We start from the raw sequence: 21,723 nt of genomic DNA, 5'->3' as shown, positions 1-21,723 counted from the left end.
GAACTATGTTGTTTTTAATCAGATGATTAAGAAGACTATGGTTTACCATCATTTCTAAAATTTCGGGATCGCTAGAAAAAGTGAAATTGGATGGGAATTTGACATATTTCATCATCTTTCTAATACAAGGCGTTAATTTCTGCATTCTTCAGCCATCTGGGAAATGTTCTACTTATAAATAACTGTTTACACAAATAACTTAATATGTTATTAAACTCTGAACTCTTTTTAATTAATTTGGTCATATTTTTTGTAACCACAAGAATGGTTTCAAACGTTTTATAGTGGATGTTACTTCTACTGGTGTAGTGATGGTCATATTCATATTACTGAAGTTATTTGTATGGCTGGTTTGAGATATTCTGTGCCAGTATCTACCAAACCAGACAACCTACGTCTTCTCAGTAACAGTTTGAAATGTTTGTTAAAAAGTTTTGCAAAGCTGCACACATGTTCCGAACGTATCATTTATTCTTAATACAATCTGATCCTTAATCATTCATTCTCCGAGTCTCCTCTGTCACTATATCCCGTTTTGTCTTTATCTTGTTACCTCTACCTTCCTCATGTAATGTTTTTCCTTTGCTGCCTATATTACAATCTTCAATAATTTGCATCATGCCTTGTAATGAGCTACATCATCAACATCTGAGTTCTTCCTGACTGACAGATACAATTTACAGTTTCCTTTTTGTTGTACAAGATACCTTTATTTCTTGAGTAATCCACATTGCTTGTTTTTAGAGTTTGCGTTACTTTTTGGCGAAACAACTTTCAAAAAAAGGTGCGGACTTTATTAATAGAAATGTTGATTATCAACCATAAACAGAAAGACCTGTATGTCATAATCTGAGAAGGCACTGAGATTGGTTTCGTAGTATAATTTTGTTTATCAGGCCTTTCTATTTGCTTTTGAGTAATTAGCTACCGTAATTGAGATATTTGCATAAGAATTAGGTTTGAACGATACTGTTATTGACTGTAATAAGTAGGCGAAAAGAGCTTCAAGGCGATTTATGAATGGAACACAATTACCTGCAGATGCTCGGTATATACTTACTATTATAAAAGATGTTTTGCGAAATTCTAGTCCATTGGCACATGCTTCCACATGCTGCCCTAAGCAGAATTTGTGAATGTCTATTTTTTTAAATTTATGACAGTGACAGGTAAATGTGGCTACTCTCCTTTCTCCATTTTTACTTCACTGAGCTGCTAAACTGTATCTTGTAACACTTAAGACAACTATACCAGTAGTCACATAATGTTCAGAGAAGCAGATCGTATCAACTGTGTTTTATCATATAATTACTTAAATAATTTTATTTCTCAATCTTCGAATATTTTTATCAATGTGATAGGTAGATTTTCGCGCTGTCACAGATATAATTGGGTGGAAAACATTCTGATTATTACTGAAAATTTTCAACTAACAACTATTTCTACTGATGTAGTATGCTAGAATCATGTTATTTAGATTCCTTTTTAAACTGAAGATTTGTTTCAGTTATAACCTCTCTTGAAACTTTCTTCCTGTCCTCTCTATCCTGACACTGCTCTGAAACCTGTAACCACTGGCATTTTACCACTCACGACAGTACCTCCTCGTCAAGGGTCTCTGATATTGGTGCGGATAGTTACTCCTTTGCTTCCCTTTTGAGGTGAAGGCAACGGATAGTGTGATCCCACCTACTTAGAGAATCAACAGGAACCACGCGAATACATGAGCCTGTACCCGACGTAAGCATCTGCTCCTACTCCAAATCAACTCTGCTGACAGAAAAGATCAAACGAGGTCGATCAGGGTATCTCAGATAGAAACCCAACACTCTCGATGCTGGTGCAAGATTTACTACTTCATACTCTATACCGTATTTATGATCTCTGTCTATCCTATTGCCCATCACACTCACTATAAACACATGTTCCTTGGGGATGTCTAAACAAAATGATCCTAAATCCTCTGTCACCTTACCCACACCAGCAGGAGGTTTAAATAATTGATGGCCTAGTATTTTGGTCTTAGTTTATCCTGCAAAATGTTAACCTAAACCTCTGGTACCAGAACTACTTAACAATAAAACTTGATTTCTGTTTACTGACTTCCCCACAGTGTTACTCTTCAGCTTATAGCTGGAATACTTACTGTCCCCTGCCAAGAGCCACTCTTGTCTGAGGCTCATTTGTTTTTGACTGAAGGAAGCAACAGGTCAAAATTTTCACATTCACTACAAAGTTGTCAGATGAAGCCGATAATACCTGTGATGCAACCACAGTCAGATCAGAATTCGAAAGCAGGATCGTCATCGAAGTACAATAGTTAGCACTGAAAGCATCTTTATTGGGAATGCCAAAGTACAGACAGAGGAATACTCGACTCCCGGACAGAGAATGCTGCTATTTATATAAATATCGAATATTTCGGAATATGCAAACACTACAAAGATAACAAATTTCTAGGACCTTCCAAAAATGGTAAATCGCTACTGGCTGGGTTTGACCTGGTGACCTGCATCACACAACACTAACTGCAACGCCACACTGCATGCAGCGGAACTCACCGCAGAACACGAAAGAACTTGCCCCCCCTCCCCTTCTAACAGCCGTGTACAGCAAGTCTCTAGGGGAACGGAAGGTTCCAAATGATTGGGAAAGAGCACAGGTAGTCCCAGTCTTAAAGAAGGGTCGTCGAGCAGATGCGCAAAACTATAGACCTATATCTGTGACGTCGATCTGTTGTAGAATTTTAGAACATGTTTCTTGCTCGCGTATCATGTCGTTTCTGGAAACTGTCCTAGCTGAAAGGCAGAGGTCCTAGGAGCCATGTTAATCAAAATGGTTATGATTGTGGGGAGAGAGTATAATATGGAAATAAATGAATAAAAAGTAAATGTATTGAAATCTGATAAAGAAGAGAAACTCAAAGTCGAAATTAACAAAGATAACGACTTACTTGAGCAAGATGACTCATTGACTTGTTCAGTAAATAAGATCAGTAAGAATGCGTGGCATAAAGCAGAAATCAGAAGTAGAAATGATCAAGAAAAGCCTGTCTTCAACAAGAAGAAGGAAATCTTAAATTCGTAGAACACCTATCTCGAAATCAGGAACATGTAGCTCAAAGTCAATGTTTGGAATGTGGTTTGAACTCTTGGGACTGAAGACAGAAGAAACTACACTGAAGCGCCAAAGAAACTGGTATAGGCATGAGTATTCAAATACAGAGATATACAAACAGGCAGAATACGGCGCTGCGGTCGGCAATGATAATATAAGACAATAACTGTCTGGCGCAGTTGTTAGATCGATTAATCTGATAAAATGGTAGGTTATCAAGATTTAAGTGACTTCTTCCTGGCAGATTAAAACTGTGTGCCGGACCGAGACTCGAACTCGGGACCTTTGCCTTTCGCGGTCAAGTGCTCTACCAACTGAGCTACCCAAGCACGACTCACTCCCCCTCCTCACAGCTTTACTTCTCCCAGTACCTCGTCTCCTACCTTCGTGCTTGGGTAGCTCAGATGGTAGAGCACTTGCCTGCGAAAGGCAAAGGTCCCGAGTTCGAGTCTCGGTCTGGCACACAATCTGCCAGGATGTTTCACATCAGCGCACGCTCCACTGCAGAGTGAAAATCTCATTCTGGAAAGATTTAAGTGAGTTTGAACGTTGTGTTATAGTCAGCGCACGAGCGACGGGCCGATCATTTTACGAGTGTACCGCGAATATAAAAAATCCGGTAAAACATCAAATCTCCGACATCACTGCGGCCGGAAAAAGATCCTGCAAGAACGGCACCAACGACGACTGAGGAGAATCGTTTAGCTTGACAGGAGTGCAACACTTCGGCAAACTGCTGCAGATTCCAATGCTGGGCCATCAACAAGTGTCAGCGTGCGAATAATTCAACGAAACATCATCGATATGGGCTTTCGGAGCCGAAGGCCCACTCGTGTACTTTGATGACTGCACGACACAAAGCTTTACCGCTCGCCTGGGCCAGTCAACACCGACAATGGACTGTTGATGACTGGAAACATGTTGCCTGGTCGGTCGAGTCTCGTTTAAGATTGTATAGATTGGATGGACGTGTACGGGGATGAAGACAGCCTCACGAATCCATGGACTCTGCTTATCGGCAGGTGAGTGCTGCTGGAGGCTCTATAATGGTGTGGGGCGTGTGCGGTTGGAGTGATACGGAGTTCCGATATAACTGACCGGTGACATATACGTAAGCATTCTGTCTGATCACCTTCATCCAATCATGTCCATTGTGCATTCCGGCGGACTTGGGCAATTCCAACAGGACAATGCGACACGCCACACTTCCAGAATTACTACAGACTGACTCCAGGAACATTCTTCTGAGTTTAAACATTTCCGCTGGCTACCAAACTCCTCAGACATGAACATTATTGAGCATATCTGGGATGCCTTGCAACGCGCTGTTCAGAAGAGAGTTCTACCCCCTCGGACTCTTAAGGATTTATCGACACTCCTGCAGGATTCAGAGGTGTCAATTCCATCCAGCATTAGTTCTAAAGGTGGCAGGGGTAAAATATAGGGAGCGAAAGGCTATTTACAATTTGTACAGAAACCAGATGGCAGTTATAAGAGTCGAGGGACATGAAAGGGAAGCAGTGGTTGGGAAGGGAGTAAGACAGGGTTGTAGCCTCTCCCCGATGTTATTGAATCGGTATATCGAGCAAGCAGTAAAGGAAACAAAAGAAAAATTCGGAGTAGGTATTAAAATCCATGGAGAAGAAATAAAAACCTTGAGGTTTGCCGATGACATTGTAATTCTGTCAGAGACAGCAAAGGACCTGGAAGTGCAGTTGAACGGAATGGACAATGTCTTGAAAGGAGGATATAAGATGAAAATCAACAAAAGCAAAAATATGATAATGGAATGTAGTCAAATTAAGTCGGGTGATGCTGAGGGAATTAGATTAGGAAATGAGACACTTAAAGTAGTAAAGGAGTTTTGCTATTTGGGGAGCAAAATAACTGATGATGGTCGAAGTAGAGAGGATATAAAATGTAGACTGGCAATGGCAAGGAAAGCATTTCTGAAGAAGAGAAATTTGTTAACATCGAGTATAGATTTAAGTGTCAGGAAGTCATTTCTGAAAGTATTTGTATGGAGTGTAGCCATGTATGGAAGTGAAACATGGACGGTAAATAGTTTGGACAAGAAGAGAATATTAGCTTTCGAAATGTGGTGCTACAGAATAATGCTGAAGATTAGATGGGTAGATCACATAACTAATGAGGAAGTATTGAATAGGATTGGGGAGAAGAGAAGTTTGTGGCACAACTTGACCAGAAGAAGGGATCGGTTAGTAGGACATGTTCTGAGGCATCAAGGGATCACCAATTTAGTATTGGAGGGCAGCGTGGAGGGTAAAAATCGTAGGGGGAGACCAAGAGATGAATACACTAAGCAAATTCAGAAGGATGTAGGTTGCAGTAGGTACTGGGAGATGAAGAAGCTTGCACAGGATAGAGTAGCATGGAGAGCTGCATCAAATCAGTCTCAGGACTGAAGACCACAACAACAACAACATTAGTTCAGACATTAGTCGAGTCCACGGCACGTCGTGTTGCGCCACTTCTGCGTGCTCGCGGGCGCCCTACACAATATTAGGCAGGAGTACCAATTTCTTTGACTCTTCTGTGTAAACGCTTTCGAAATATGGTGTTATACATGGTGTTGCTCAGAATTACGTGGACTGACATGGCTACAAACGAAGTGGTTCTTAAAAGAGTGGATGAGAAAGAGAAGTCTATAGAAATCATTGGTCAAAAGATGAAAGAAACTTATTGAGCATGTACCTTTATAGGCTCCTGAACATGATAGTATAGGGGTGAGTTAAGGGAAAGGGACTTACAGACAGGCCATAAGTAAGATTCGTCTTGAGTCAGCAGTCTTTTGAATTATACGGCTATGAATTCTTCAGCGACAGAGTTCTCGGATTTTCTCAGTCAACGCACCGTTTGAAATTGTGATAAAAGCTCAATCTTCCAATACTTGTCGGAGAGCCGTGCGCACTGGCTTCGCGGCCACAGTAGTGCCTCTCTGGGTATCGATGGTCGTCCGCGGTCGACTCTTCCGATCAGAGACGCTGGTCTGAGGGTCTGAGACTGGAAGGCGACCTAAGCGCGCGCTACGTGTCGGTTGCTCTCGGGTCCTTCAAGTTCGGTTCTGCCTGCGGTGGTGCGAGGATATTCCGCGAGGCGACGGGTCACCCGGGTGCTGGTCTTCGACCATAAATATAATAGACTGGCCCTGACGTCATTTTCGTGGCTCCAACATCTCTGGGCTGAAGTCACGTGAATGTTGGCAAAACATGGTTGTTTCGTGTTGCGCTTGTGGCTGTACTCAGCGTTTCGTCGGGGAAATGGCATTACATTTCACGTGTAAGTGTGTCTAAGATAGTGCAGATGCGTTTATTGAAATCTGCTGAAGTGACTTTTATATGTTTTTTACACTTGAAATAGAGTATCACGTAAATTAAAGTGTTGAAAGTGATGCCTGTAAACTCAGACTCATATTACATTTTGGAAAGTATCTGTGATGATTCGGTTACAGAAGTAAGTATAAATGTTTCTCGTTCCTACTCATAGGTTCTGTAAGGATGAAAACCGAAGGCAGCTTTGGATACAGGCCTTGAAACGGAAAAACTTTAAGCCCGTTTGCACATACGCGCCTTTGCTCGAGGCACTTCGAGGAGAAGTGTTTTGATAGGTTAGTTATTATTTACAATGTATATCTATAATTTGTATTTACAGTGTCTGTCATTTTTAAACCTAGGCTCCAAAATTATTTTCTGAAACTGCAAAGTCTCACCTTTCATCTAAAATATCATTTTTTTTAAACTAATAGTTTAAACTTTTGTAAAAATAGTGGGAACTGAACCTTTGAAGTGCACCTAAAATTGATACTCTAAAATGGACCTGCTCCTAAAGTAAACAATTTTGACACCTATAATTGACATAATTCCCATAGCCCATTTTCTTTTATAAGTGACTAAAGCTCGAAACGTGGCGAATACAATGTTTAAAGTTTTGACACGAGCCCACTCTTACTGTTTAAAAGAATTTTAACGACATTTTACTATAATTGATAGTTTATAGTAATTTCGTCCCACTGCCCACCAGAGTGGCGTTCGATGTATTTGTTCGATTTTATAAATGGTACTTTGAACAAATCCAGGTCAAATGTAGTTCTGGCATAATTTTTCGCAAATAAGAAAGTAGTTTTTGTTGGAAGCGTTTGGCAGTCAATTGAGAAATGTGGGGAAAATCCGATACAAACATAGGATGGCAGACCGCTGATTTGAAATCCCGCCACGTTTTGCCAACAGTCACGTGGTTTATGTTGGAGCCACACCAGCCCTATAGCTTCTGCACAGCAAAGCCAGTCTACTAGTATCTATGGTCGAAGGTGCTGGTAGAGAAAGAGAGAGAGAGAGAGAGAGAGAGAGAGAGAGAGCGTTGCAGCGAGGGGTGCGTTGTCTGTCGTGAGGGTTCGGAGACGGCGGTGTCGCTGAATGTTGAGTCCTACGAGAGTACTGGACTCCAGTCTGAGGGGACAGTTTGCACTGGTGTTCACCAGCAGCGGTGACCGCTCGTTGGTTTGGTGGCTAAAAGGCCGTTTGAAGCATTAGTGTGTCCCACAGCCTGGTTACAGTCGGAGTACGAGTACAGTTCCGCTATTGTACACTATTCTGTGACCGGATTGCACTACTGAGCGTGTATGTTACGTAACCGCTGGCTGGTCTACGTGATTTGATATTTTGCCCACTTTGTACCGTTCAAGTTTGTCTCGCCAGTTAAGAAATGTCTTAGCTTCAGGTGGCTGTAATTTAGTACGGCGTGCATATTTAAAGAACTGTCATGCACTGTTGTAGTTGTTTCACCGTACTTTAGATATTTTGTGCTTTAAACGGAGTTCCTTTTACTCAACCATTACGTAAAGATTACCTGGATGGATGATCACTGAGTTGTTTATAATTCTAATACGATTAAGTGGGCTGACCCTGTTGCTTCTCGTAAACCGAGGATGCGAACTAGCCGTTAACTTACTGAGCGCATGTGGAATACGAGTAATTGACTAAAAGTGTTTGCACGGCTGTTGCTCCAGAATTGTATCATTAAGTCATGTGGTCTTGTTTTGCATTGGTCAAATAGTTATTTCTCATTTGAAGTGCCTTGAAGTCATTCAGATTGTTGGTTTGTTAAGTTGGTATGAGAGGGAGCAATCACCTATTGGCTTAATTCGCAGATGGCTAAATTAAAAGGTTAAAACTGAATGGATATGTGGCGTTTAATGCCAAGGAATAATTCTAATACTTGTAATTGCTTTTCATTGCAAATTTTCTTTGTGTGTGTGTATGTGCGTGTGCGTGTGCGTGTGCGTGTGCGTGTGCGTGTGTGTGTGTGTGTGTGTGCGCTAGAGCGCGGGCTTGGGGCTACGTATGTTCGTTGCCGTTATTAAACATCTTAATTCAGTGCTGTGAGTTCTTGTCTATGTAAGTTGGTAATAGGTTTATGTTACAGATATCATAAGTTATTCCAACTGGAAGTGCCATGACGTGGACTATTGTAAAGAGAAAGGCCAGCAAGTGCACCGAACGATCTACAATTTGTAAAACTAATGCCAGTAACGTGGCGCATAAACCCCTCCCACAAGTTAAGTACTGTTCTTTATCCCTTGGTTGTCAACGGATTTGCAACGGTGGTATCTGATGTTTAACTGATTGTCTTGAGTGATTTCTCTATTGAGCCGTTTGTGAAATTATGTGGTGTAATTATTTTCTTCAAGGAGAAAAGATCGTAATTCAAGATTCTTATAATTCTTCGTTCAAACTGTTTATTGTCAATGTTATTTTACTGTCAGCAATCGGAGTTGTGAAGTTGATAATGTTCTTTAATACTGGTTATCAGAGTTTATTTAAAGTTTTCTAAATGGACCATCCGTGTTAAAGTGTTTAATGTTTTCAAGAGGCTAACAATAAATCTATTTTTAAGGTGTGTTTGTAAAGTGGCATGGCACCTTACCACTCCCATCCCGATCCAACCATGTCAGTAGTCTGTAAGACTTAATCCCTGACGACGATGATGGAGGCAATTACCGAAAGTTTGGGATTTTAATCAAATTTATCACAGTAAGTTAATTGGGAACTTTTTGTCCAATCTTCTGATTGGTTTGATGTGGCCCGCCATGAATTTTGCTCCTTTGCCAGCCTCTTCGACTCAGAGTAGCAGTTGCACCCTACGTCCTCCATTATTTGTTGGATGTATCCAAATCTCTGTCACCACCTTCAGTTTTTATCCACTACAGCTCTCCCTCTATTACCATGGAAATTATTCCTGGATATCTTAACAAGTGTCCAGCCATCCTTCTTTTTTGTGCCGAATCTGCGCCGAACTTCCTCATTCCTGCTTAGGTATATAGCCAACATTATAAAAGATGGGGTATGTAAGACCTCTGGAGAAATGAAGAGGAAATCAGAAAGACGTGAAGAGTGGACATCTGCCATCAATTTAACTGCTGCCAACGAGTGCTCGTATTTATCACAACAGAAGAAAAGAAGACTAGGACAGTTGGTAATGGGGCAGACGGAGTCCCAACTGAGAATTTTTGGGAGTTCCAGAATTGGCCTTACAACCAAGGAAAACCTCCAGAAAGTCTCGATTAGAATTGGAGGATAGGAGCTATTGTTTGTTTTATTCTTGGATAATATGGCCCAGACTAGAAATATGAAAGTATAGTTCACATACAAGTGCATTTCTTCATGTGCGTAACAGAGACAAGTCGATGATTTGGTGGATATGTGTGTAACGCCGGAAATGCATATCCTCCTATTTCCATCTATTGTACTATACATTTTTTTCCTTATTTTGTTACCTGAAGATATAACATTTCTGTGTTTTTGTATATTGTAATTGTTTTATTATTTGTATATATATGCATTTATGTCGATTTATAATTGGTTTGTTTTGTGAATATTATTTGTATTTATACGTTGGGTCTGGCCTAGGGAAACCTATGCTATCGAACGAATACGTCGATAGGTCGTGTGGAGAGCCAGAGTGTTTAGGATCTTGCGTAGTGTTAACTCTGCCGCGTGGAGCGCGGGCTGGGCAGAGGGAGTCTGGCTGGGGTGGTGCAGTGGAGCAGGTGTGTTGTGTGAAGCTCCCGCGAGTTGCCGCGCTTTCGGGGTTTGGCAGCATGTAATTGCGCTCGACTTGCGATGATAGTTTCTGACATGGTGTCGCGGATGGGGAGCATTATCTGGCGCACATCAAGAGCCTGTTTCGTCTGGTAACCGTGTCAAGAAGATGGCGCGCCAACATCCAGCTTCTGCAACAGCGACGGCCGACAATGAGTGACTGTCGCCACCTCCTCGATCGACGGCTTCAAATCTTCAATCAACCAACAAGGAAGACTGGAAGCGCGTAAAGTTTTAGAACTGTATGACAGACCTCAAACTTTTAAAATTGTTGCATCACAAAATTACAGCAACTTAGCATGAACGTTTGTTGCTCATTGTCCCAATTGCATTACCAAGCAGGGTCCCTTCATTTTCTGGAATGAACCTGAGTGTCACTGAAATTCAAACGCCATCATCATTCGATTTCACTGCTTTAATCTCAAAGTTCAGTTAAGGTATTCATAGCTGGCTACAATGTTTAGATTACACAAGCACAAATTAAGAGTGCGAGTTTTGTTACCGTAATTTAGCTTACCTGTGACTGCAGCTGAGCTTGGTACGTACTAAATTTTACTATTGTTAATTGTTCAGAATCATTTAATTCAAGTTCAAAGTTAAATCTCTTATTTCTAAATTGCGTAGATTCAAGTAGCTTTTGAAATGATTGTTGAGGTAGTCCAAGACTAACCGTATTTTACTGAATTTCGATGGGCTTCAGAATGAAGGCTCACTATTAACTTCAGTCACTAAATTAACTTTCGATTTTCCGTTTTCATTAATTCTTTTGCTAAATTAAGTCAGAGTGTAGCGAAATTTATTACTTCTGACAAACTTTCAGTTTTCACACTACACGTGTCAACCTTCAGTTGCCACGCTTCTAGTGCTAATTATATGTGTAATAACCTTTCTTTTTCAGTTACTATAGCAATTGTCCTTAGGACTGGCGACCGTAATTTCTCCCAAATCTCAAATATCTAATTACCGCTAGTTAATTGTTAACGTAACGGCCGCACATTATTTTCTTTATTAACTTTACCCCTTTTCAAAATTAATTTCCACCAGTTTCATTTGCATTTTTCCTTTCATTTAGATGTAACCCTTTCCTCCCTCTTTACCGACAAATTAACTTTGGTGACGATTGCTTTTCCCAAATTTGCATTAGGTACACGCGGTTTAATTTTTCACTGTCATTAAGGTCGATAAGTGAGGGGGAGGTTACATGTGCAGGGTACAAGTATTGGCGTCGGTGTTTCCTACTATTAATCGTTTAATATAGTCATCCTGCTAATGCCTTGAAAGCGAGAAAGTTCTTGTTTGGTTTCGTAATTGTTGCATTCATTTTCGAAATAAGACCTTAGGTGTGCTCAACGTTTAAACGCACTCACATATCCAGACTATAGATGGCAGATTGGTGTATGTGCATTCTGAGGTGTCCTCGGATTATTTTTGACCTTTTTCATTAATTTTTAACCGTTTTCATGTAGAGCAACAGTGAAAGAAGCGAAACATCGACAATTGGACGTTTGATTGCTTGCTGTAGTGCATATAGTTATCATGTGGCAGTTGGCTGATCTGCTAGCATATGGAATAGTCGCATACGGGAGGCAGCAGACATGTACAGGCAGCAGATCTGAAGACAGCAGCTACACTCTGTGAGGTGGTTGGGTCATATTGCGGCAGGTGTCTGCCGTTTGTCGCCCTAAACCATAGCTGTTGCTCCCAAAAGCAAACTAATGAGCAACGTCTGAGCTGCAGTTGGAGAGCCTCACAGTACGCCTAACAGCAAAATATCCGAAACTAGGAGTATTACTCTCCTAGTGTCTAGCTTCTAGCCTATTAACTGTACCACATATGTATGACACACTGTGTGGAGCAAATCACTTACTCCAATGATCTTCGAGCTTAATGCCGAAATAAGCAAAATATGATTTCCGCTCAAATTCTGTTACTGTCGACGTCTTGTACTGATCACTTAATTTACACAACAACAATGTAATAAAATGTGTACGGGCTATTCACACACTGCGTTCCTGACATTTGAACACGTCTTCGATGAAGTAACACGACTCACAAAACGCGGATAAGCACCGTCTTCTACCTCTCGCACTCAACAGGTGATTTCTGTGACAATAATGGTGCGCAAGCTTTGAATTTCATCCTCCCTCTACTTCACCATCCTAAAGACAAGCATATTTATATAAATTTCAATAATAATCAATAGTAAATAGCCTATAGTAGGTGGGGAGAAGGGGTAACTGTGCAGAGACAACTGAGAGCGACGGGAAAAAAATTAATATCATTTTCATGTTCAGGGGCGCTATATTACTGAAGAATACCACTTACTTTCGAAACCCCAGAGCCCATGGCGACCTGTGAAATTCCTCAGTAGAATGAGACGCATTAAACAACTAAGCTCCAACCCGCTGTTTGGTAAGAGGGAGTCCTATTCAGAATGTCTATAAGATTCAACAAATGAAACGAGACAGATGAAAAAAAACGTATATAAACTGTTTATTATTTCAAAGGTAATCAACATAACTTTTAATACAGCTATCTCACTGTGAGGCAAGACGGCTAATATCTTCATGCGAAAACATTTGCAGTTCTCTATGGAAACATGAGTGTACTCATGCGCGCCCCTCTTCTTCTGAAGCAAACCGACGACCACGAATGTCTGTCGTCAGGGCTCCAGAAATAAAGCAAACATATGGGGGAAAGATCGGTATAGTATGGAGGATATGTACCGGCCTCCGGGCGAAACTTCTGCAGTGGAAATCGAAACACTATCGCTCTGTTACAAGATAATGTCTGCCCACATGTTGCTAAGGTTGTCTTGACTGCGGTGCAGAAGTTTAGCTGGGAAAGCCCACACACATCCTCCGTACAGTCCTGATCTCTCCCCATGCGATTTCCATATTTTCGGCGTTCCGAAGTAACATAAGAGTGGCCATTTATTTGATTCGGATGAACAAGTGGACACCTGGGTACAATTATGGTTCTATAGGCAGCTGCGAACGTTTTTGCACGAAGGCAGTGACTGTCTTGTTTCACAGTAGGATAAAGTAGTTAACAGTTATGGCAATTAATTTTGAAATAACAAGCAGTTTACTTACTTTCTTCCGCCTGTCTACTTTGCATTTGACTGCCCATTATGACTTGGTACACGTATGCAAGTACGCCCTATCAGCGGGTACGTAAATACGTTTGTTTGCAAGGTCATCTCCCGCAGCAGCTGTTAACATGTGTAACTATAGGTTATCTGCCTTGAGCTGACTGCAATCTGATTAAAATGAATTACACCAGGCGCATTTCGCTTTTATTTACAAAGCATCTTCTGTGGTTATTCTGTAAATTGGATACATATGTCTGTACACTTGCTTTTTCTGATTGTTTTAGGTTAAAAACAGCGTTTTCTTTAAAAGTTTGTCTGCAAGCTACTTCCGGTATTTCTTTACATAATCTGCTCCTTTCCCTGCTGCTAGCAGTGCCTGGTGTCGACAGGGTCCATTTCACATCTGCAGTAGTCAGGTTTAGGCATTCTGCGTTATTCCTTATGCTGCACTATTTACAACTGAGTTTCTTAACTGTTTTTCATTCTTCACTGCAACAGTGTTTATGCCTATTCGTTTGTTCTCGTGGTGAGTGTTATGAAACGATTTTGTGTGTGTGTGTGTGTGTGTGTAAAAGAGAGAGAGAGAGAGAGAGAGAGAATTGAAATTGTCTTGTATGTAGGTAGAGACGTGAGAGGAGTGGACATTTTTTTTGCAAGCGGGCTGGGTTGGGTTGTTTTGGAAAGGAGACCAGACAGACCGTGCCCTTTCAAAGGAAACATCCCGGCATCTGCCTGAAGCGATGTAGGGAAATCACCGAAATCCTAAATCAGGATGGCCGGACACGGGATTGAACCTTCGTCCTCCCGAATGCGAGTCCAGTGTGCTAGCCACTGCACCACCTCGCTCGGTTTGCAAGCGTTTGGAGGGGGGGATGCAAAGACGGGTATGGGCGTGGACAGTGATTACATGACAGAAGATGGGAGGAAATGGTAGTGGTAAATGGAGCCTGTGGTTATATGTGTACTTTTAATGTTATATTAAGTGGTCAATCACACACAGAATATCCAATATTTTCAAAAACAAGGCATAAAAATAGCACACCAAACCAACAACTCAATTCAGAAATACTTCCGAAAAACAATAGGAGAAAGTCATGTATATCAAAGATCAGGAATATTCCAACTGAAATGCAATACATGTGATGGAAGATACATAGGTCAAACCAGGACGACATTTGACACCAGATACAAAGAACATGTAAGAGCATGGAAGTATAGGACAAATCATTCAACTTTTGCAGAACACTTACAGCAACACCAAATTAAAATTACAACCAGAGACACGGACATGAAAAACATAAGGATAAACAACGAAAAGCGCCTCCTCACCTTACAGGAACACTACCACATCCAAAAAAACATAACAGAAAAGAAACGACTCATAAACGATCAGATCAACTTGGCAAACCACACTCTCTTTAAACTGATTGAGCACTTAATACAACATTAAAAAAGTACACTTATAACGACAGGCTCCATTTATCACTACCATTTCCTCCCAGATATTCTGTCCTATAATCACTGTCCATGCCCATTCCTGTTTTTCCTCTCCCCCTACCCCCACCCCTCACTACCCCCAGCTGGAAAAAAAAAAGAATTTCACTGACTGTCTCTCTCTCTCTCTCTCTCTCTCTCTCTCTCTCTCTCAGTCCCTCCCACACACACACACAAAATCGTTTCATCAGTTGACAAGACCACGTGAACGAGGACTAACGAATAGGCATAAACACTGCGGCAGTGAAGAAAGAAAAACAGTTAAGAAAGTCAATTGTAAATAGTGCAGCACAAGGAATAACCCAGAATGCCTAAACCTGACTACTGCAGATGTGAAATGGACCCTGTCGACACCAGGCACTTCTAGCAGCAGGGGAAGGAGCAGATTATGTAAAGAAATATCGGAAATAGCTTGCAGACAAACTTTTAAGGAAAACGCTGTTTTAACCTAAAACAATCAAAAAAGTAAATGAACATACATATGTATCCAATTCACAGAATAACGACAGAAGATGCTTTGTAAATAAAAGCGAAACGCGTCTGGTGTAATTCTTTTTAATCAGATTGCAGCCAGCTCAATGCAGATAACCTGTAGTAACAGAGGGGTATGTAAATGATCAGAGCTGCAGTTGTCTGGGACAGGTAGAACGCCCAGCAGATCGCACTAGTGTCGTCGGTGTTTAGTGTTGTGACGAGGAATGGTGGCGTATACGAGGGGCGCGGACAGCGACACATGTCGAGTTGTCGCTGTGAAGGACGCGGAGGTGGCGCCTACCCGTGTCCGACTGCGTCACTGGCGTCTGACAGCAGTTTGAAAAGGGGCTCGTTGTGGGTCACCATTTGCCCAGCTGGCTGAATCGCGTAGTATCCACATTTCTGAGGTATTTGGACATGACTACAGGCCGACGATGGACAGCGCGGAAACATGAGAGCAGGTTTACTCGTCATCAAGATTCTGGTGGACCACCGCAGAAGAGGGTCGTCGTACTGTGCACATCATAACCCAGTCACACACGCAGCTGTCACCTGAGAACAGGTAATGATGGACTTGCTGCAACATTCTCTGTAATCCCGCAACACTGGTCAGTAACAAGTAGCAAATGGGGTAGGGAATTATCGTTGCATGCGGAAGCTGCCGATCTACATCTACATCTACATGATTACTCTGCAATTCACATTTAAGTGCTTGGCAGAGGGTTCATCGAACCAAAATCATACTATCTCTCTACCATTCCACTCCCGAACAGCGCGCGGGAAAAACGAACACCTAAACCTTTCTGTTCGAGCTTTGATTTCTCTTATTTTGATGATCATTCCTACCTATGTAGGTTGGGCTCAACAAAAGTTGGTGACTGAAATTTCGTAAATAGATCTCGCCGCGACGAAAAACGTCTTTGCTTTAATGACTTCCATCCCAACTCGCGTATCATATCTGCCACACTCCCTCCCCTATTACGTGATAATACAAAACGAGCTGCCCTTTTTTTGCACCCTTTCGATATCCTCTGTCAATCCCACCTCGTAAGCATCCCACACCGCGCAGCAATATTCTAACAGAGGACGAACGAGTGTAGTGTAAGCTGTCTCTTTAGTGGACTTGTTGCATCTTCTAAGTGTTATGCCAATGAAACGCAGCCTTTGGCTCGCCTTCCCCACAATATTATCTATGTGGTCTTTCCAGCTGAAGTTGTTCGTAATTTTAACACCCAGGTACTTAGTTGAATTGACAGCCTTGAGAATTGTACTATTTATCGAGTAATCGAATTCCAACGGATTTCTTTTGGAACTCGTGTGGATCACCTCACACTTTTCGTTATTTAGCGTCAACTGCCACCTGCCACACCATACAGCAATCTTTTCTAAATCGCTTTGCAACTGATACTGGTCTTCGGATGACCTTACTAGACGGTAAATTACAGCATCATCTGCGAACAACCTAAGAGAACTACTCAGATTGTCACCCAGGTCATATATATAGATCAGGAACAGCAGAGGTCCCAGGACGCTTCCCTGGGGAACACCTGATATCACTTCAGTTTTACTCGCTGATTTGCCGTCTATTACTACGAACTGCGTCCTTCCTGACAGGAAATTACGAATCCAGTTGCACAACTGAGACGATACCCCGTAGGCCCGCAGCTTGATTAGAAGTCGCTTGTGAGGAAAGGTGTCAAAAGCTTTCCGGTAATCCAGAAATACGGAATCCACTTGAGATCCCCTGTCGATAGCGGCCATTACTTCGTGCGAATAAAGAGCTAGCTGCGTTGCACAAGGTTTTCTGAAACCATGCGGATTACGTATCAATAGATCTTTCCCTTGGAGGTGATTCATAATGTTTGAATACAGTATAACACATTAACATAAACGGCTGCGACTGGAGTGGTGCTGCGACGGGGAAGCATGGGCTGGTGACGATGGGGTCGCATCATCTTTAGTGATGAATGACGGTTTTACATTGTGCCGGAAGACCATTAACTATGGCCACGTCTTGCGCAGAGGTCCCATTCTTCCAAGCTTTTAGAGAAGTATTTGATGTTATTCCTGGCATTATGGTGTGTGGAGCCATCGTCTATGGCTTCAGGTCACGGTTGGTAGTGATCGAGGGAAGTCCGCATAACAACGGTACTTCACGAGCGGCCTGCGTCCTCGTGCGTGACCTCTCATCCAAAAGCCTCGTGGTGTCATTTTCCAGCTTGCTCGTTCACACATGGCGCGCGTCTCCAGGAACTGTCTGCGTTGTGTTGAGGTACTCCCTCCCTTTTTTTTTGTCATCAGTCGTCTGCCTGGTTTGTTGCAGCCAGCCACGAATTCCGCTCGTGTGCCAACCTCTTCGCCGGCCGGAGAGGCCGAGCGGTTCTAGGCGCTACAGTATGGAACCGCATGACCGCTACGGTCGCAGGTTCGAATCGTCCCTCAGGCATGGATGTGCGTGATGTCCTTAGGTTAGTTAGGTTTAAGTAGTTCTGAGTTCTACGCCACTGATGACCTCAGACGTTAAGTCCCGTAGTGCTCAGAGATATTGGAGCCAACTTCATCTCAGAGTAGCACTTGCAACCTACGTCCTCAATTATTTGCTTGACGTATTCCAATCTCTGTCTTCCTCTACAGTTTTTGCCCTCTACAGCTCCCTCTATTACCGCGGAAGTCATTCCCTCATATCTTAGCAGATGTCCTTTCATCCTGTCCCTTCTCCTTATCAGTGTTTTCCACATATTCCTTTCCTCTCCGATTCTGCGTAGAACCTCCTCATTCCTTACCTTAACAGTCCACCTAATTTTCGACATTCGTCTGTAACACCACATCTTAAATGCTTCGATTCTCTTCTGTTCCGGTTCACCCACAGTCCATGTTTCACTGCCATACAGTGCTGTACTCCAGACGTACATTCTCAGAAATTTCTTCCTCAAATTAAGGCCGGTATTTGATATTAGTAGACTTCTCTTGGCCAGGAATGTCCTTTTTGCCGTTGCCAGTATGCTTTTGATGTCCTCCTTGCTCCGTCCGTCATTGGTTATTTTACTGCCTAGGTAGCAGAATTCCTTAACCCCATCTACTTCGTGACAATCAATCATGATGCTAAGTTTGTCGCTGTTCTCATTTCTACTACTTGTCATTGCTTGGTTCAAATGGCTCTGAGCACTATGGGACTCAACTGCTGGGGTCATAAGTCCCCTAGAACTTAGAACTACTTAAACCTAACTAACCTAAGGACAGCACACAACACCCAGCCATCACGAGGCAGAGAAAATCCCTGACCCCGCCGGGAATCGAACCCGGGAACCCGGGCGTGGGAAGCGAGAACGCTACCACACGACCACGAGATGCGGGCACTTGTCATTGCCTTCGATTTACTCTCAGTCGATACTCCTCATTAGACTGTTCATTCCGTTCAGCAGGTCATGTAATTCTTCTTCACTTTTACTCAGGATAGCAATATCATCAGGGAATCGTAGCACTGATATCCTTTCACCTTGTATTTTAATTCCACTCCTGAACCTTTCTTTTATTTCCATCATTGCTTACTCGATGTACAGATTGAAGAGTAGGGGCGAAAGGCTACAGCCTTGTCTTACACCCTTCTTAATACGAGCACTTCGTTCTAGATCGTCCACTCTTATTATTCCCTCTTGGTTGTTGTACATATTGCATATGACCCGTCTCTCCCTATAGCTTACCTCTACTTTTTTCAGAATCTCGAACAGCTTGCACCATTTTATATTGTCGAACGCTTTTTCCAGGTCGACAAATCCTATGAAAGTGTCGATTTTTTTTAGCCTTGCTTCCATTATTAGCCGTAACGTCAGAATTGCCTCTCTCGTCCCTTTACCTTTCCTAAAGCCAAACTGATCGTCACCTAGCGCATTCTCAATTTTCTTTTCCATTCTTCTGTATATTATTCTTGTAAGAAACTTGGATGCATGAGCTGTTAAGCTGATTGTGCGATAACTCTCGCACTTGTCAGCTCTTGCCGTCTTTGGAATTGTGTGGACGATGCTTTTCCGAAAGTCAGATGGTATATCGACAGACTCATATATTCTACACACCAACGTGAAAAGTCGTTTTGTTGCCACTTCCCCCAACGATTTTAGAAATTCTGATGGAGTTATCTATCCCTTCTGCCTCATTTGACCCTAAGTCCTCCAAGGTACCCCCATGGCCAGTAAAATCCCCAGATCTGCGCGTGACAGAGCGTGTTCGTGACCAGGTCGGACGTCAACTCCGTTGCAGTGCCAGTATGCGGGATATCAGGGACCAGCTGGAACAGTCGTGGGCCGATTTATGAGAGGATACAACCCTTCTCAGCCGAATCAGAGCACGCATCCGAGCCACATAGGTGCACCGTCATTCTGATAAGTGACGTCATACTGCCAAGTTCGTCTCGCTTTTGTAATCACTGAAATGACATGGTGTACCTTTATTTCGTTTCCTCCTCCTCTCTGTGTGCTGTGTGTCAAACCGTATATTTTAAAAAATAAGTTACGTTACCTGCTTCATCTAAAGTATAGTGAGTCACTTCAACATCCGTGCCGTAGCCTTCCGAAATTGTCACCGAAGCTACCTCAGTGCCAGGCACCTGAAACAGATACAGAGTAACAGGTATGTCATCAGGCAACGAAGTGAACAGAAGCTAACCTCCATAGAAAGCTCAAGGATGTAGAAATTGCAGTGTTTTCGCTCTCATGTACCAACTGTTTTTAAGAGTGTAAAACATACGTCAAAGAAAAATATGGTTGACTCTTGACGAAATACATTAACTTGTTGTTCTGTGTGTTCTTACCCAGAGCATTTAGTGCAGTGTGCTAAGAGAACTCCTTAACTGAGCTATACAGGGTGTTACAAAAAGGTACGGCCAAACTTTCAGGAAACATTCCTCACACACAAAGAAAGAAAATATGTTATCTGGATATGTGTCCGGAAACGCTTACTTTCCATGTTAGAGCTCATTTTATTACTTCTCTTCAAATCACATTAATCATGGAATGGAAACACACAGCAACAGAACGTACCAGCGTGACTTCAAACACTTTGTTACAGGAAATGTTCAAAATGTCCTCCGTTAGCGAGGATACATGCATCCACCCTCCGTCCCATGGAATCCCTGATGCGCTGATGCAGCCCTGGAGAATGGCGTATTGTATCACAGTCGTCCACAATACGAGCACGAAGAGTCTCTACATTTAGTACCGGGGTTGCGTACACAAGAGCTTTCAAATGCCTCCATAAATGAAAGTCAAGAGTGTTGACGTCAGGAGAGCGCGGAGGCCACGGAATTGGTCCCTCCTCTACCAATCCATCGGTCACCGAATCTGTTGTTGAGAAGCGTACGAACACTTCGACTGAAATGTGCAGGAGCTCCATCGTGCATGAACCACATGTTGTGTCGTACTTGTAAAGGCACATGTTCTAGCAGCACAGGTAGAGTATCCCGTATGCAATCATGATAACGTGCTCCATTGAGCGTAGGTGGAAGAACATGGGGCCCAATCGAGACATCACCAACAACGCCTGCCCAAACGTTCACAGAAAATCTGTGTTGATGACGTGATTGCACAATTGCGTGCGGATTCTCGTCAGCCTACACATGTTGATTGTGAGAATTTAGAATTTGATCACGTTGGAATGAAGCCTCGTCCGTAAAGAGAACATTTGCACTGAAATGAGGATTGACACATTGTTGGACGAACCATTCGCAGAAGTGTATCCGTGGAGGCCAATCAGCTGCTGATAGTGCCTGCACACGCTGTACATGGTACGGAAACAACTGGTTCTCCCGTAGCACTCTCGTTACAGCGAAGTGGTCAACGTTACCTTGTACAGCATCAACTTCTATGACGCTGACATTAGGGTTATCGTCAACTGCACGAAGAATTGGCTCGTCCATTGCAGGTGTCCTCGTCGTTCTAGGTTTTCCCCAGTCGCGAGTCATAGGTTGGCATGTTCCGTGCTCCCTAAGACGTCGATCAATTGCTTCGAACGTCTTCCTGTCGGGACACCTTCGTTCTGGAAATCTGTCTCGATACAAACGTACCGCGCCACGGCTATTGCGCCGTGCTAATCCATACATGAAATGGGCATCTGCCAACTCCGCATTTGTAAACATTGCACTGACTGCAAAGCCACGTTCGTGATGAACAGTAACCTGCTGATGCTACGTACTGATGTGCTTGACGCTAGTACTGTAGAGCAATGAGTCGCATGTCAACACAAGCACCGAAGTCAACATTTCTTTCCTTCAATTGGGCCAACTGGCGGTGAATCGAGGAAGTACAGTACATACTGACGAAACTAAAATGAGCTCTAAAATGGAAATTAAGCGTTTCCGGACACATGTCCACATAACATCTTTTCTTTATTTGTGTGTGTTAGGAATGTTTCCTGAAAGGTTGGCCGTACCTTTTT

At 42.7% G+C, this 21,723-nt stretch overlaps 1 protein-coding gene across 25 annotated transcripts in view; it reads right to left on the bottom strand.

Moving 5' to 3' along the window:
* Window positions 1-21,723, bottom strand: part of LOC126101588 (mucin-3A-like) — a 400,051-nt gene that overhangs the window by 222,533 nt on the left and 155,795 nt on the right. For all 25 annotated transcript variants that reach the window (XM_049912245.1, XM_049912250.1, XM_049912247.1 and 22 more), the window contains exon 6: window positions 19,810-19,897. In XM_049912245.1, coding sequence (XP_049768202.1) covers window positions 19,810-19,897 — 88 coding nt within the window. The remainder of the gene's footprint in view (window positions 1-19,809; window positions 19,898-21,723) is intronic.

The sequence above is a fragment of the Schistocerca cancellata genome, chromosome 9 (assembly GCF_023864275.1).
Source record: "Schistocerca cancellata isolate TAMUIC-IGC-003103 chromosome 9, iqSchCanc2.1, whole genome shotgun sequence".
Classification (NCBI taxonomy): Eukaryota; Metazoa; Arthropoda; class Insecta; order Orthoptera; family Acrididae; genus Schistocerca; species Schistocerca cancellata.
This window is presented reverse-complemented; position numbering and strand designations above follow the sequence as displayed.